At 39.6% G+C, this 17898-nt stretch overlaps 1 protein-coding gene across 5 annotated transcripts in view; it reads left to right on the top strand.

Annotated features, from left to right (window-relative positions):
- The window catches only part of EPB41L4A (erythrocyte membrane protein band 4.1 like 4A), a 123686-nt gene extending 106868 nt beyond the window's left edge, over window positions 1–16818 (top strand). For all 5 annotated transcript variants that reach the window (XM_061443085.1, XM_061443084.1, XM_061443083.1 and 2 more), the window contains 6 exons: window positions 4230–4349; window positions 10769–10816; window positions 11475–11543; window positions 12429–12539; window positions 13427–13508; window positions 14940–16818. In XM_061443085.1, coding sequence (XP_061299069.1) covers window positions 4230–4349; window positions 10769–10816; window positions 11475–11543; window positions 12429–12539; window positions 13427–13508; window positions 14940–15068 — 559 coding nt within the window. In that variant the 3' untranslated portion in view covers window positions 15069–16818. The remainder of the gene's footprint in view (window positions 1–4229; window positions 4350–10768; window positions 10817–11474; window positions 11544–12428; window positions 12540–13426; window positions 13509–14939) is intronic.
- Window positions 16819–17898: the final 1080 nt, after the last annotated feature.

Below are 17898 nucleotides of genomic sequence, written 5' to 3'. Positions count from 1 at the left end.
TGTCGCCTCACCAGCTCTGTGTAGGAACAGAAAGATCATCTGCCTTGATCTACTGGCAATAATTTGCCTAAGGCTTCTCAGGATACCAAACGCCTTCTTTGCAGCAAGGGCACATTGCTGGCCCATGTTCAACTTAGTATCTCCCGGGATGCCCAGGTCTCTTTCTGCCAAGCTGCTTCCCAGCTGGTCAGCCCCCAGCATGTCCTGGAGCCTGGGGCTGTTCCTCCCTCTGAGCTGCAGTACTTTACTCTCCCCTTGTTGAAGTGCATGAGATTCCTTTGAGCCTCTTTCTCCAGCCTGTCCAGGTCCCTCTGGATGACCGCACAACCCTCTGGTGTATCACCCCAGTTTGGCGTCATCTACAGACTTGCTGAGGGTGCACTCTGCCCATCATCCAGATCGTTAATTAAGATGTTTGTCAGGACTGGACTCAGTGGGGTACACCCCTAGTTACTGGCTCCAGCCAGACTACATGCTACAGATCGCCTCTGAATCTACCTGTTCAGCCAGTTTTCAGTGCACCTCACTGTTCATCTAGACCTTACTTCAGCAGCTTCTCTCTGAGGATTTTGTGGAGGGATAGATCAGAAGCCTTCCTGAAGTCATGGTAGACAATATCCGCTGATCTCCCCTCATCTACCAACCCAGTCATTTTGTCATAGAAGTTTTCCAAGTTGGTAAATCCATGCTTACTATTCCTGGTTATTTTCTTAGCCTTCGTGTTCCTGGAAGGGGTTTCCAGGATTTCTGGAGAAATTTTTCCCCAGCTGCTCCTTCTTGCTGTCTATGAAGACAAGAGTGACTTTTGCTTTCGTCTGGTCTTTGAGCACCTCTGTCAATCACCATGATCATATAGAGATCATTGAGAGAGGCCTTGCAATGACATCAGCCAGCTATCTCTGCATGCATGGGCCCACTAATTTACATATGCCCAGTTTGCTTAAGTCTTCCTTGACCTGATCCTCTTCCACCAAGGTTATGTCCTCCTTTCTCGAGACCTTCCTGATGGTCTCTGGGACCTGAGATTACTGAAGGCTGGTCTTGCTAGTGGGCCCTGTCCTTCCTTTTGTCATCTTGTCTGTTTATTGAAGCCCTATTTGTTGCTTTTGACATCCCTGGCCAGATTCAAATTCATTTGGGCTTTAGCATTCCTAACCTCATCCCTGCATGCTCGGATAATGTTTCTATATTCAGCGCACATTACCTGTCTTGCTTCCACATTCTGTGTGCTTCGTTTTTGTGTTTGAGTTCTGCCAGGAGCAACTTGTTCACCTATGCAGGCCTCCTGGCATTTTTGCCTGACTTCTACTTGCTGGAATGGACTTCTCTTGAGCTTGGAGGAGGTGATCTTTGAATATTAACCAGACTTCTTGGGCTCCTTTTCACTCTAGGGCTTGATCCCACTGCACTTTTCCAAACAGATCTTTGAAGAGGCCACAGCCTGTTCTCCTGAAGTCCAGGTTGTAACTGTTTTTTTGCCCTCCTCTCACCTCTCAGGGGCCTGAATTCCAGCATCTGAATTCTGGCCAAGACTTCCTTTGCTCTTCACATCCCTAACAAGCCCTTCATTGTTGTACTTTGTACCTAAATTATAACTTTACACTCAAATACTTTGAATGAGGTTTCAAGAATCAAGTCTTAAGAGGATTTATCATTGCCTAGACGTAGCTTGCTATCATATCAGCTGAAGTGGGGAAAAAATATCTCTAAGTCAACTGATGAGTGATGGTAGTCTTATGACTTAACATTTTACCATGAAGTCTTCCTGCAAATAATGCTGATTTGTCATTTTGATACCTATTAATGTCAGCTGGCTTTATTTCACATGCCAGTAACAGGAATGGGATTTTTCTATAAGGCATAAATCAGCTTGTTCCTTTGTGGGAGAAAAAAGTGAAAAGAATAAAAGGAAAAGTTGTGATGGACATCAAATACAAATTCTTTCCTTTTTTTTTTTTTTTGTCCTCTCAGTTGCCAAAGAACTAAAGATTTTGCTCCATTATTGTTATGATTTGATCGTTGCATCTAAATATTGTGTTTTATGCAGATATTGTGTTACCTTAGTCATCCTTATATTGTTAAATGTGAGCACAATACCTTTCTTTTCAGCTGCAAAATGATTGCATTTTTTTTTTATGTATCCATCTAGTAGAGTTCTGTTGTGGTACAATAGTACTTTGAGTGTGATGACACTACTTGTTTTAATAGGTGTCATGCTACTTTATGTATTTAGATTTCTGGTATTTTGCTTAAACTAAAGAAATAAATGACAATGATAAATACTGTTGAATGTTACAATGACAGTGATAAATACTGTTGAATGTTACAATGTTCTACAAGTAGAAGAAAGGAGGCAGAGTAGGAACATGAAGTACTTGTGGGTAAATGAATGTGTTGCTAAGGATTGTGCTTGCCATGCAGCCGTGGATGCTAATTGACTAGGATGGACTGGAGCAGCCATGATGTGTTTGCTCTCCTAAGGAAAGGTCATTTGTGGTGAGCTTGGAAGTGTGTCTTCAAACCCAGAGGTGCAGGGTTTCATGTGCTCTGTGCCAGAGTATAGACCTTGTGCTCTGCCACATTGTCTGGGTTTCCTCAGAAGAATGAGTAGCTCTTGGTTATTTTATGGCAAGAATCTGAATTGAGAGCACAGCTGTCTGCTTGAACTGTTGTTTGGGAGAGATGGGGCAAGGTTATGGCAAGCAGGCAGACCCACCACCTGCACATCTTCTTTGTGTGCAAGTGACAGCTGTATGTGAAAGGCAGCTGGATGTGTTTATTCCATGTGGGATGCTTGCTGTCTCCACAAATTGGATTATTTGGGATGAAAATCACAACTGACTGCTTGTTGCTGTGTGAAGTCTTCTACTGAATTCTTAGATGGAAGTTTATGTTAATCCCTGTCACCAGATTGCGGGTTTAAAAAGACTTGCTTAGAAATCAAAACCTCATGTTGCTCCAGTTGCTTAGTGCCATTTGTAAGAGTTGTGGCCATTTACAGTAGCTGTGGATGCAGTTCAAAATTCATTCTGTTTGTGAGAGAAGATCTTATTAAATGAAAAGCAGCAGTGCAAAGCAGCAGTATGTGTAGCCAGATTAGCCTGGTATAGTTCAAAACTCAAGGAGAAAGGTGTATCCATAGTGAAGAGCAACAACATCATGCTTTACATTTTGTATCAGTCATGTCTCAAATGTAATTCTTTGTTTATTTTACCTGTCAGTCTTCCCGTTTTTATTAAGCTACTCTGGCTTCTTCAGGATACCAGTCATACCATCCTATCAGAAAACCCACATGTGGAGTGATATTTTCCAGGGTTGTTTCTAAATCCCTGCTGACTTTTAAATTCACTGCTGTGATCAAGCATATCCATTTGTTCCAACTTAACACTTCATCACACCACTCATATCTGTAGCCTCAAAACTGTGGATCATCTGTGTAGCTTTGAATGGCCAAATGTTGGTGTATCAATTGGCCTGACTGGTTGTGTCACTGTAGAGTTACTTCAGCCTGCTAACAAACATGCTGTGTTTATGGGATTTTGACATTTAGTTTAATCTGTACTGCATTCCAATAGTGGATTCATGGATTAAAGAAAAAAATAATAAAAAAAAAAGCAATAAAAGTAATATCATATAGTTTAGAAGCACACAAGCAAAGCCAGGGGCCAAAGCCATAGGGGCACAGTGCAGAAGGGGAGGCAGAAGGATTATGTATGTCTGGGGCAGGCAGAGAGATACGTGTGCATTCTGGGCTTTGATGCAAATCAGGGTGAAGGGAATGCTTTCTCTGAGCAGGAACTTGCCAAGGGCATCCCTGGGGAACTTTCTCTGGATCCTAGGAAGGTACATGCTGCAACAAAATATTTTGAAAAGCAGTATCAGAAGAGGTTTGTATTGTGATGTGGGGCTTACACTTGCTGTAGATGAGGTGGGCTGGAATGCGTAATTGGGAAAAAAATTCTAGATGTTTGGCTTGGGCTGGGAAGACAATACAGGTTGTGATCCTGTCCTTAAAGGCCTGGGTAATTTCATTTTTGGTCTGTGCTGTTTATAAATAAATCAGTGAGTTTTCTTTGGTAGAAGTTCTTACATTTTAATTTAGTTTCGGAACACCAATTAAAAATTTAGCAAGATGAAGTTAAAGTATTGCATTGCAGGAGCTGGGGAGAAAAATCCTCATTGCTTCTCAGAAACCTCAGACTAAACTCCTGGAATCTTTTTTTTTCTAGATTACGGCAAGAGAATGACATGGTTGACTCAGCTCCGCAGTGGGAAGCTGTGTTACAGCAACAAAAGGAGAAAAACCAGGCAGACCCAACCTACCGGCGATCCAGACACAGATCTCGTTCGTATGTAACCCTTGTCCTCTTTGACATGAAAACTAAGGCTGCTGTGACATGTTAAAAAGCAGGAGAAGTATCTCCAGTATGGTGGTGAGGAATAGAGGCCGCTGAGGAATAGAGGCCGCTGAGGAATAGAGGCTTTCACTTAGCGTATTCTCACATTATCAGATATGTCTTTGTGATCACTCTCTTTTTGTTTAGTGATATGAATTTCAGGGCAAGAAGAGATAATGCAAGAAGAGCTTTGTCATAGAGCTGGTCAGGAACTCTCTCTGTCACCTTTGGTGGAGTCCTGGACTGTATCCAGTAATGAGGACGATTCCCCTCTTCTGGGCAGCAAGTCTGTGAAAACACTGACATTTTGTGTGATAGGTGCAGGCATTTTTGTGAAATGCACACACACTTTGTTTACTCATATAATATCTGCAGTATTCTTCCAGATGAGACCAGCTTCTGGTGTTTTCATGTCAAATTACCATTGACAGGCAGCAGACAGTGATGTATTGAATTCTGATGTCAGGATTTCTGTGATGGAGCCATGCTTCCAGGCACTGCTATTCTTGTTGACAGTGCTTTTGACACGGTGAAATTGTCAGCTTCTAAAATAATTTTTCTCAAACTAATGAAAATTATGGTTTCTTTTAATTTGTGTTTTTCTTCTAATAGAATGTTTCTGGGGTATACTGTTCTTTATCATGTTTGTGTCCAGCCTAATCTGCCGTCCAAGCAACCATCCAGAGCAGTGCCAGCATTGGTGTGCCTGGCAGGCAGAGAAGGGCAGGGTAGGTGGTGTTGAAGACTGCCAGGAAAGAAGCTATGAGGCACTGGGAGAGATGGCAAAAGGGAGCCTTTGAAGCTCCCTCCATCATTGCTGTCTGGCTGACAGCCCTGGTGCTGATAGAGCAATGTGTGACCAGTGTAATGCACTTAGCATAGGTACTTCCCATTAATAACTTTTCTTAAATTTACTTTTCATGTTGAGATTTACAGAGATAAACTGTATAGTGCCTTAAATGATTATTTCATTCACACAGATTGAAACTGTAATAGTACTGAAGTTTCCAGTATTAAAATCTACCGGAGTTCTGGTTTTAGTTGCCTGAGCTGCTAGAACTAATTTCTGTCTCCAGTTTCATAGTGTACAGTTTTCATTCTTTTATGAGAAACAGAATTTGCCATTAAAATTCCAAATGTTGGAATTTTTTCTTTAACTAGCTTTGTACAGACTTGTTCACCTTTAGCTGCACAAAAGTCAAATGTTATTAGTTGTAATTGTACAATGACATATTACTAAAAATCAGGAATATTACAGCTCACTTGTAGGGAATCCACAAAAATATAGCTGATTAAGTTAAAATTACATTTTTTTACTGTATACAGAAAGTGCTATAAGCTAGAAAATTTACTCAATAATAAATTTATACCCATAAACCAAGTAAATTTCATTACTTAGGCAGCATGGACTCCCTCTTACGGCAAGTTGATTTATGAAATGGCTTTTATTTTCCAGCATCGTGATACTCAGAGTAATTTTTTATTCAAGCTACTATTAGGAAAAACATAAATGTGTAGTATCTTAATTAAGAAAGAAAGACCCTAGAAGAAGGAAAGAAGTGAAATCCTCAAGATTTGAATGGCTTCTCATTTCTTTTCCCTATTATGTTAGTGATGAATATATTCCTTCTTTTTGTTTCTCTTCAGTTTAAAAGTAAAATCAAAACAATGAAATAAGCCTAAACCTCCCAAGTGTGGCACATATCCTTAATAAGTGCAAGCAGGAACTAAAAAAAGCAAAATGAGAATTCCTTTCAAAGTGCTTCAAAAAACTTTAGTAAAAGGCATTTAACTGTTAGCCTTCAGTAGGTTATATTTAATTTAATTTATTTAATTTAATTTAGTTTGGCTTAGCTGTTTGCTTGCATGACTGGATGCAGGTTGGAGGGAAGGGAAATGTGATTCCCTAGGGTGTAGGGTATGGTTGCTTTTGTTTTTAAATCTGATCATTTGGTCATTTCAATTTGCACATTTAATGATTGATATAAAACCATTGTTTTAATACAGGTAAGTCTTTCACATTAAGTTCCTTAGTGCAGTCAGGTTAACTAGAGGTTCCGTTTGCAAGCGTGAAGTAATGCCTATTTGTTGCTTGTACCTGGTACAGTACATTTTGTTTGTTTGAATCTGTGTAATATTAATCAGTGGTGGTGGGGAGGTGGTGTTTCATTGGTCTCAGGAATAAAAACATTTGACCAGAATTTAACCTTCCTTTCTCCTAAAAGAATCAGCACATTGAGAGAGCTCCCATTTCTAGTTCTACAGGGTTTATTTTCAAGAATTCATGTAAAACATCTGTGTAGCCAAAGGGCTTTTTTTTTTTTTTTTTTTAGTTAAGATGATATGACTATTAAAATTCCATGGCTATTTAAATCTAGCATTTGTGACTCAAGCTGAAATATTAATAAGGGTGCAGATGCAGACACGAAAAGTAAAGTAGGCCTTATTTATATGTAGAGTTGTTTGAGCATGTGCAAATGTAATAAAAACAAACAGACAAACAAACAAAAAAGCCCTGAAGACTCATCACTTACTGGAAATTCCCACAAGGTTGCTTGTGCAGTAGAGAATCTAATGAGAGTACAAATTGTCCAGGAGCTATTGATCCAGATGCTGCAACAGGACAATCTAAGTATACATAATATGTCAAAACTGTGAATTCTAAAACAATTTACAGTAAAAAGATGAAAACAAAAGTGAAAGAGGGGTTGTGATCTAGCTTTAAGGTTTAATAGAAGGATTGTTTTGTTGTGGGCTGTTAAGACCTATACAAACATGAATTTTCTATGCAGCATATGCAATACCTACATTTTGCCTTACCTTTTGTAAGCTTTTGTTCATTTTGCTTTCAAAGGAAGCAGGAATAGGCCTTTTGAAGGAAAATGCTTTTAGTAAGATACTTTCTCATATTTCTGGATATTAATTTGTGGTTAGTTATCTGCAGTAAATGCTGAGAGTCCCAGTATGGTAACACTTCTTAAACAGATAGAATATACAGTTAAGATGGGAGTTCATAGAAGTGGTTTGTTTTGAGGAATCATTGTGTTTAGCCATTTTCTTTTTTTTTTCTTTTATTTTTCCTATGAAATGTCATATTGCTAAACAGATATTTTACAGCAGTGGCTTCCTTATTAGTGTCATTGCAGGGGTGAAAGAAGGAGGGAGAAAAAGACCATGAAATTAAATGTCTGGAGTTGGCTGTAGAAAGCAGGAGGCAGAGTTCCTATAAAATAGAGAAATAAAGACAACTTCTTATTTAACCACTCCTTTTTCACATTGACCCACAGATTAATATTTCTTACCTTAGGTGAGGCATCACATGACATTTGGTGATACCTAAGATTTAAGGCCACATCCTGAGCTGAGTCAGTGGCGGGCACAGCACCCTGCTTTGTGTGGATCCTGAGATTTTGCTTCCTTCAGGCAAACTAGAGCTTGTAAGCATTACAAAGCCTTCATAGAGAAGCTGGCATTTTTTGCATTCCCCACTGCCTGATTATTTGGCCTCAACAGAGGATGCCTATTTTACCAGCCCCAGGGTAAATGTGGGGTATGCAGCTGCTGTTTTGTGAGGAGATGGTTGAATGTAAGGAGAAATTAGTTCAAAACTGGGAGTGAAAAACACTGTTAAATGCCACTGCATACCATGCAACAGCCTCAGGCAGCTAAAATCAGCATGGATGGATGTAAGAAAGAAGTAAATGCAGGAAGGGAGAAGGAGAAAAACTCTCTGAAAAATCAGAGAAAACTAAATGCATTATAATAAATACACACAAAGCCATAAAAAGCTCTGAATGCTGAGAAAAATAAGACTTCAAGCTACTTGTGGCTGTAGCTGTTTCTGTCATGCGTACCTGAGCCGTTGGAACAGAGAGAGTCCATCAAGGGAATCATCTGGGGCAGCTGTTTTATGCTGCCTGGAAAGCAATCGCTACCTTGGAGACTGGAAAGTTTATGGATTAGTTCATATTAGTCCTACAAGGGAATTACAAATGTAAGGTGATTACTCATCCTTCTGCTTCTTTCTGGAGGGAGGGAATGCCATCTGGAGAGACCTTGACATGCTTGTGAGGTGGGCCATTGCCAACCTCATGAAGTTCAGTCAAGCCAAGTGCAAAGTCCTACACCTGTGTCCAGGCAATCCCAGGTACAGCTACAGGTTAGGCAGAGAAGAGATTCAAAACAGCCCTGCAGAGAAAGGCTTGGAGGTGTTGGTTGATGAGAAAATGAACATCAGCCAGCTTCAGTGTGCGCTCGCAGCTGAGAAAGCCAGCCGTATCCTGGGCTGCATCAAAAGAAGCATGACCAGCAGGTCAAAGGAGGTGATCCTCCCCCTCTACTCTGCTCTCATGAGACCTCACCTGGAGCATTGTGTGCAGTTCTGGTATCCTCAACATAAAAAGGACATGGAGCTGTTGGAGCAAGTCCAGAGGAGGGCCACGAGGACGATAACGGGACTGGAGCACCTCCTGTATGAAGACAGGCTGAGAAAGTTGGGGCTGTTCAGCCTGGAGAAGAGAAGGCTGCATGGACATCTTATAGCAGCCTTCCAGTATCTGAAGGGGACGTCAGAGCGGGACTCTTCATCCAGGACTGTAGCGATAGGACAAAGGGTAATGGGTTCAACTCAAACAGGGGAAGTTCAGATTAGATACAAGGAAATTCTTTACTGTGAGGGTGGTGAGGTGCTGGCACAGGTTGCCCAAGGAAGTTGTGAATGCTCCATCCCTGGCAGTGTTCAAGGCCAGGTTGGACAAAGCCTTGGGTGACATAGTTTAGTGTGTGGTGTCCTTGCCCATGGCAGTGGGATTGGAACTTCATGAACTTAAGGTCCTTTCCAGCCCTAACTATTCTATGATTCTGTGATTTATAAAGCAGTACACCAGTATCTCCCACTACTTCTGCACCTGTAAAATTAAGAAGAAAACCACAACAAAACCAACCCCAAAATGTTACGATCCCTAAATGGTCTGCCTTTATACCAACTGCAAAACGTGTACTGCAATATAGATGTGTCTGAACAATATTCTGAGGCTTAAGTTTGGAAATGAGACAAATGTAGTAACAGTGAAATAAGAAAACAGTGAAATTGTTAGGGATAGCATTTTGGGATAATTTCTGATACAGCTGTCTCTGGGCAAGGTAAAGCAAATTTCATGATGTTAAAATGCAGAACTCTGCTATCCTCTGTGATCTTTGTTTAAATTCTGATTATATTCACTCCAAAAGCATCTTCGAATATGTTCAAGGAAAGAAAAGCTCTATGATCTGATGATGTAAGACTTAGTCTTTGAGAAACTGTGACTTCGGTGGGAGCATTTAGGTATGCTGAATCTGTCTAAAAGTTGCATACCTCACATCTCAGATGGTGTGGACCAGTCTGGCTGTTGACACTGAGTTTATATAATCCTGATAAAAAGAGTTATTAAAGATCTGTCCATGCAAATGTAGTCCCTGCCACTGTGTAAAATGCTCATTTCATCAATTACTCTGCATGGATTTTGGTGAATTCTAGGTGCAGCTTCAGCAATGGTGGTGGTTTTACACCACCCTTGCAATAAAATAGGGTAACAGAAATAAAAACAAAGGGGGTCCAGTTTGGATACACTGTCTTCTGTAATTCAGTGGAAAATGTCAGGCATGCCATTCGGGCTTGCTTTATGTCTGCAGGCATCTATATGTCTCCATCAGGGAAGTTAAAATTTTGGGTATTTGTGAATGAAATATTCTCTAAACTATTTGTGTGCATGAGTATGTGTGGTTGCTGGTTTAGCTTGTTCATAATTGGTTTTTTCTCCTGGATATCACAAAGGTAAATGAAGCGAGCAGAAACCTTACTGGAAATGACCAGAAGGTGAGAGGCTGTACTGTGATGCAGCTAAGCAGTGGTTTCTCTTTACTGGTGCTCACTGGGAATGGCCAAGGGTTACTGGTGTCTCAGCCTGGTGTGGCCTGCCCTCTTTCTGCCCACAAAGGGCTCTGGGGGCAACAGGACATTTCTGAGGGCCATTTACAAATGTATTATCCCAAAAGACATGGTCCTCAGCTGGATAAGGGGTGGCAGTAGCTGGGCACTCATTTGGCTTGGGAAGTTCTTCTGTTTATATTTTATGCATACACTTGCTGAAAGCTGATGGAACAGCAGTTGTGATTGAGAGCCTGTCATTCAAGAAATTACTTTTTGGTTGAAATAAAGTTGTGGAGTTTGATGCATTTTTTGAGAGAACAGACCTTAAAATTGAAGTCACTGGTGGATTCCATTTTCCATGATTCCTGTGCAGGGTCTGTGCTGTTAAAAGTTATTTGAACAGCCACACATCAGATGACAGTTTTCACAGTTCTGCCTTTGTTATCTTTGTTGGCATTTATAGGAGAAGCCCAGATGTACAAGCTAAAGAAGAACTGTGGAAACATATTCAGTAAGTATGGTCCTTGTAGGGTCTGAGTGACTGCTTGGTTTGCCTCTAACGTAGTTGTTCATGTTCCTTGCACTATGGCTATGAGGCATTATGTTCTGATTTAGTTATGAGGCATTATGTTCTGATTTATTTATGTGCCATGGTAAGTTATGTGGGTGTTAATGACCTGCTGTGTGCAGAAGTACTGCAGATCACTGCATGCACCGAATAGCATTGTATATAGATAAATTTAAGGAAGATAAATTAAAGGGAGAATACAGCATTTTAGAAATTTGTACCTCTGTGGCTACCAACGTGTGCTTGTTTGTAGTACTGACATTCCTAGGATGAGGCCCCATACACTATAGGACTACCAGTTAGGAAGATAGTTAGCTATTCCAAAGCAGTTTTGATGTTCAGTGTTCATATATATGTCTGATCATATAAAGATCAGATTTGCAGGAAGGTGAGAGGAAGGTAGAACAGGATGTGACACACAGTTGAAGCCATCAAAATTAAGTTAGGCACATTTCTTAATAGGTTTCCTATTTTGATATCAAGATAGCTTCAGAGCTGACAACAGCTTGTCTCAGTAAATCTTTTCAACCTAATAAAAATAAAAATGGTTTTGCGGTTGGTAGCTACTGTTACATTTTTTACTTTGCCTAATCTTTTCTAGGAAGGAGCTTGTGGATCCATCTGGCCTGTCTGAAGAGCAACTGAAAGAAATTCCATACACTAAAATAGAGTGAGTTTATGTCAGGATTTTAATTTATGAATATGAAAGTCCTTTTTCTTTTTTCCTCTCCTCCTTATTTTGCTATGAACTCTGTCGTACTGAAATGGGAGTGGGTTTATACATTATATCTCTAAGCTTCTACCTACTAATGGTCATCTAGGATGGATTGGGTGAGGATACTTAATAGTTTAAAAACCTACTATTTTCTCTTCCCAAACTATGAAAAAAGTCATCTTCATCTCTCCCTATCTGTCCCACACACTTGTAAAGCTGCTAAATGTCTCTATGTTCTGTATGTCTCCCTATGCCATCCATCAAATTGCTTTGTAGTATAAGTTACAGAATCAGAGAGAACTGAATTAAAACAAACAAATCCATTTATTTCCAGAACTTCTGCTTTCTTTCAAGTATTTATTCTGATCATCTGAGGCACTGTTTTACCTGTCCAGCCCATTTCCTTGCTTGTCATGGGCAGCTGCCAGAGCATAGTTATTTCCTTAAGAGCCAACATGTATTTCACTGTGCTGGTTGCCTGTTGGGGATGCCATATGCTAGTGCAAGTGCTGCATGGGATCCTGGTTTGCATTATGATGTATTTCCACAGCACCAATAGAAAAGGCTGATGTTAAAGCTGTATGTAGTCATGCATTCTGTATTAAATGGTTTAATTCTCAAATATGGGATGCCAGTTTGTGACATTTGCACCTAAAGCACTGGATTCCAGTATGGACCTGTAAGAAAAGCAATAGCTTCTTAAATTCAGCCAGTGCAAGAAGCTATCTGTTATACTTAAATAAGAAATGGGAGAATCTCTCAGTCTGCAGTTGAATTAATGTTTTTGTGCTGAAGATCTAGTTTTCTAAACTACCATTGTGAATTCTGTGTCTCTCTTAGGACTCAAGGTGACCCAATCCGCATTAGGCATTCACATTCCCCTCGAAGCTACCGCCAGTATCGGCGGTCCCAGTGCTCTGATGGTGAAAGATCTGTCCTGTCTGAAGTGAAGTATGTGAATGTGGTTATTAGCAATAGAATGGTTTAGTGTGGCCCAAAAATTGTTCAAAGATCATGGTTGGATTAGAAGTGGCATAAAGGTGCTGGTTGCTGGCATAGGATTCAGGCAACCCTCTAAATAGTAGGTCTTCAGGGATAAATGACGCAAACAAGTAAAAAACAATTTCTGTTCTATTCTTGGGCCACAGAGGCTTGCTTGATCCTTGAGCTTGAAAGGGGAAAAGCTGAAAAAGCTAAAATAAACCTATATTGCTGTTCAGTGTAGGTCATGAAGTTGCCTAAGGGATGAGAATCCACTAGTTGCTTTCCAGATACCTTAATCCTTAATAGGGTTAGGACATAATCTTTCTTTATTCTGTAATTTGTTTCATTGGAACTCTTCATTTACAACATGTACAATCTTCTCCAGCAGCAGGTGGATCAGTCTTCCCTAGAAAACTGATTTGCAAGGGGGGTACTTAAAAATGGAAAAGTGACAGTCCCATTCTCAATTTTGTTAAGGTGTTATATATCAAAAGCAGTACCCTGGTGATATCACCCAGTTAGGAGGCTAGTTTTAACTGAATGGCACCCTGAAAGGAGGTGTGGCACACCCACAGTTTTAAGTGATGTCTTACCTGAAGTTAGGCTGCCTCTGTAGCCCAGAAGGAGACAGGCCCTTTGAGAAAAGATAGGATGATCTATGAATGCCCTGAAAGTGCCCACCAATTGCTGAGGATCAGGATAACATCTTTCAATATCTGAAGTCAGGTGATGAGCCTTTTGGATTATTCCTGTCAGATCTGTTTAGTTGTCTGGGTCAGTTTTGTTGTTCTTCCTCTGCACAGTTGTATTTACTTCACTATGGCAATATCTATTTTGTAATATCCCAATTCCAGTGTGAAAACTGATCTGGTGCCTCCACTGCCTATTACACGATCTTCAGATGCGAGAGGTCCCAGCATCCAGTTGACTCAACAGGTTAGTAATCATGCATCCTTTGCAATTTTATTTTTTTTGGCTGGAGAAGGGGATGTTTAGTGCTGCAGCTTTAGCAGCAGCAGTGTGACTCAAAATTTTACATTTTGCTTATATTTGCACTTTGCCTTTATTTCCAAATATACATAGTTTTGTAGCATACACCCTTGTGAACCACTTGCTTCTGCTACTGGAAGACTCTTTGCCAGATTGAGTTTGATGCTTCCCTTAATATGGTACCCTGTTCTCTACAGCAGGAGAAACAGTTTTGCATTTTGTTGAAGTGTGCAGGTGTGCTTGGGATGCAGTTGGAATCACAACCTACTATTGTTTATTCACTGTTTCTTAGAGGTCTCAGTGGTTGGACCTGAAGCATTGCTTTTTTTTTTTTTTCTTTTCTATTACTCAAAACAAAAAGAGTAGGACTTTTAAATGTAATCATTGGCTTTCATTATACATTATGTTACCATATCTCTCAGCTTTGACAGTTTTATTAAACTCAAAATATGAGAAGCAAATTATAGTCAAAAAGTGCTTGGTGGTCTATTGTAAAAAAGCACAGAAGGAAACCCAAAACTTGGAAAGGAGAATTGCAGATAACTAACTTCCCACAACAGGTATCTTGTCTGTTAATCTGGCATGCAGATATACCAAAAACACATACTGATATTGTATATAGTGTGGAAACTGCACAGCAAAACAGGTAATATTTTTTCTTGTAAGCAATTAGAATAACTGAAGCTTGAACAATTTTGAACCAATAAACAGGTGTTTTTCACTTTAAGGCTGGCTAACACACTATCTGTTCTTTGATAGGAATTAAGTTCAAGGGTATTTGTATTCCTGCATATGGTGGAAACTGAAAAAGTTGTGCTGTCCTTAATGTTTCTGTGAGGACTTGCTGCAGCAGTGAAGTTGATATATTTAAGGCTAAGCGCATTTACATGCTTTGTAGAAATACGTAGCTTGTCTGACAGAGTCCAGTTCAAAATTCAAACTCTTTTTCTGTTTCCGTTCTTATCCATTACAGTGTGGCTTAAATTCATGCCCTGGAAGGAATTAATGTTACAATGTTCAGTGTCCACAAACACCTCTTTTTGCCCTCTGCCCCAGACCCCCTCACAACAGTGGCCATTAATTCGTTGTAAGTGCTTGCTTGCAGAGCTTTGCTAAATAATCATATAATTAGCTGGGACATTTCCTGAACAGGGAATAGCACAGAGGGCAGCATCTGGCAGGGGAGAGAGGAGGCAAGAGAGAGGAAAAGTTCTGTTTGATCAAATAAATGCAGAGGCTTTAATATTCCTGGTGTGTGTATACCTATATAAATTGCTATATCCTTAGCCTAAGGCTGTCATAGCAGCAATTATCAAAACACAGTATTTAAATTCTGCTATACCTTTTCAACAGCATGTTTTGGTTTGTTTCCTTCAGAGACAGAACGGGTCTAAAGACAGCTTAATAGGAGAAATATCTCTGCTATCGACTAACAACACTGATGGAAAACCCACCACTAAGATCGTAAAAACTGTACAGGTGTCACGCTTTAAGGTGGAGACTTGACTGCCATAACTGAAGATGGTGAATAGATTTTCTTCTTTGGAAATTGAGAATTTTTGTGTGTTTGCGAAGAAAGAAACTGAAGTCTACATGGTGGCTATTTTTTTTAGGACACTCAGAAGGGCCTGCTTGCTGGGAAGGCCAAGCAATGCTTTTATTACTGACATCATTCTAGTGGTGTGACTGATTGAGGAGAAGCTGCCTAATTAGACAGCCAAAAAGAAAAGTCATAGTAAAATTGAATCATCAGCAGTTACATTTCCAAAAAATGAACAAAAAAGAATTTTCTGCAACAAAACAAGCTGGATGGTCTGCTCTGTAACTGAATTGCCTTTTTCCAAAAAATGACTGTTAACTGACATGATCAGACCAGATGCTTCAAGAGACGTGAAATAGTCATGGGTTTGGACAAGTGTGCAATACAGTGTGATATGGGGAGAATTATCTTGACAATTTTATATTATGGGGATCAACCTGTGTCCGGAGACACAAGGACTGATGGCTATTACAAGGTTTATTTTAGCCTAGCACAACAACAGATGCTCATGTTGTTAATACAAATGTTGACTCGACCAGTTTTACCTCAGAAATAATAGACTTGGTAACACCCTGTAGCAGAGAGTTCCAGAGGTGATATAGACTTACTTTCCCTTGACAGTTTTAAGTGTTCTCAATTTTGAATGCCCTGTTAGAGGCAATAGATGGGCTATTTAATTGAACATTCCATACCATAGAAATACATCTGTCACCTTGTAGTAAACCACACTGGAAGAAAAATGGAAAATATGTACTGACCCACTGTATTAAGACTGCTTAGCAAGGCACTTAAGTACTGTTTAAATGAAACTTGTGGAGTAGGATGTAAGACAGCTAGCAAATAGCCTTTTTTTTTTTTTTTTTTAATCTAGATTAGCAAAGGCTACCTTAATCTCTTTTTATATGAAATAATCAGTGGTAGTACCTTCTGATACTTTGAGCCATTTCTACTATGACAAAATGACAAAGGCAGTATTTCAGGTGTAATTGCAATTTTTCCTCTATTGACACGGTAGGAATAGTAAGTTTAAATGATGCTGCACACTGAGAGAGTTATCTTCTAGAACATATCTGAAGTGATGCCTGGCTCTTCTCTTGCCTTCTCACTTTGTCCAAATAGATGAAAGTAATTCCTCTGCCTCCCATTTGACCACAGTCAGCACATGGATGAGACTATTGCTGTTGCTAACTTAATAAGAAGCTCAGCAAAATCTTTGTATTATGAAAGTAACTTTTCCTAACTGTAATCTCCAAACTAAATATTGACTTTGTCAAACAGCATTGGAAATGGCTGTAGTAGCTGATATGCCTTTATACCTTGGTCCTCCTTAAACTCAACCCCCACCACCTTCGGTGATTTGCAGTGATCCTGTGACTTCTTCCCCTAGCAACACTATACCAGGGGACTACAGCCCTGTCAGAAAAGCAATTGATTGAGAACTGGGATGAACAAAAGGCATCAAAGTTATGCTTTACAAGACGTGTGGGATTACTAATACTCATTTTAACTTAGCAAAACTGAGAAGAGTTTTATTTTTCACTTAAATTTTTGATTCTTTGTTTCATGTTCTGAGATGGTCAGGTGGATGCTACTAGCCAGGGTAGCCATACAGTTTGCGTATTCCTGTCATAGTATGGATTGGTCTGCACATTGGGAGATGCTGCATCATGCCAGGGAAGGCAGATTCACTTAATAAATATTTTTCTTTGATCACTTGTTTTGGACCATTCTTCTTCAGTCTCAGTGAACAAATCTAAGGGAAGTAAAGAGCTTAAAACCCCTCTGTGATAAAAATTCTGTTTTCATTGAGGTTCTTCAGCATTTTCTGCATTTACTGTGGATTTCATCCTAGGATATTTTTGGGCTTGGCTTGAAGTATTTCCTCAAACTTTTTTCTAAGTCTGTTATATGGTTTATTTATCATTGCTCCAATTTAAGATTATCCTTTTGGATCTATTTATGAGCTTGTGTGATATTCTCACAAGCAGCTGTTAGAAGAAACAAGCCAAAAGAAAAAAAAACATCAACAACCCAAAACAAAACACCCAAAACCCTACCAAGCACACATGCACAAAAACCCCTATCACCATGGCAAAGATTTTGATGATACAGATTAATCTAGAGCATCACAATCTTTTGGAAGACTACTGAAATATAACAGACCACACTGGTTAAAGTGTCTGCAATGAATGTGATTTCTTCAAGGTGTTCTAAACCGGACCATTATACACCTACTTGTAGTTTGTCGCTAAATCATTACCATTATTCTGCATTCTTCAGGCACAGACAAGTAGAACATATATACTATTTTAGGAGGATTTGTGGTGTTATTATTTTAAAATTATCTGTACACAGTGTGCATATCTTACCAAACCTCAAATACTGATCAGGAAGAAAGTAACTTCTAAGGTTTATATCCAATCTCATGTTTTCCTGTGTATTGTCATTTGCCTGTGCTTTTGTGTGCTATTGCTGGATGCCATCAGCCAAGTATGTGGTGTTTCACTTATCCCACAACATCAGAAAGTAAGCTTTTATCTAGTCTAATAGTGATAGGTTTCAGTTAACAAGTCACGGGAGAGTTGTTTTGTAATCAGGCCAATTTTTTTTTGCATTTAAATGAGAAATTTACAGATAGAGTGCTGGTTTGAATTAGAAGTCTTCTCGCCAATGACACTATAGGAAGCAGGTTTTAGCAACTGTAATGCTTGGTCTGGGGTACTACAGTACTATTCTGTATCCATAAAAGAATGCCTAATGCTTGTATTACACATTGTCAGTGCCAGAACAAGGCAA

The sequence above is a fragment of the Pezoporus flaviventris genome, unplaced genomic scaffold (genome assembly GCF_033815535.1).
Source record: "Pezoporus flaviventris isolate CSIRO_AGI_PZ_B2104156 unplaced genomic scaffold, CSIRO_AGI_Pfla_v1 ptg000285l, whole genome shotgun sequence".
NCBI lineage: Eukaryota > Metazoa > Chordata > Aves > Psittaciformes > Psittacidae > Pezoporus > Pezoporus flaviventris.
The sequence above is the reverse complement of the archived record's forward strand: the minus strand, read 5'-3'. Positions and strand labels throughout refer to the sequence as shown.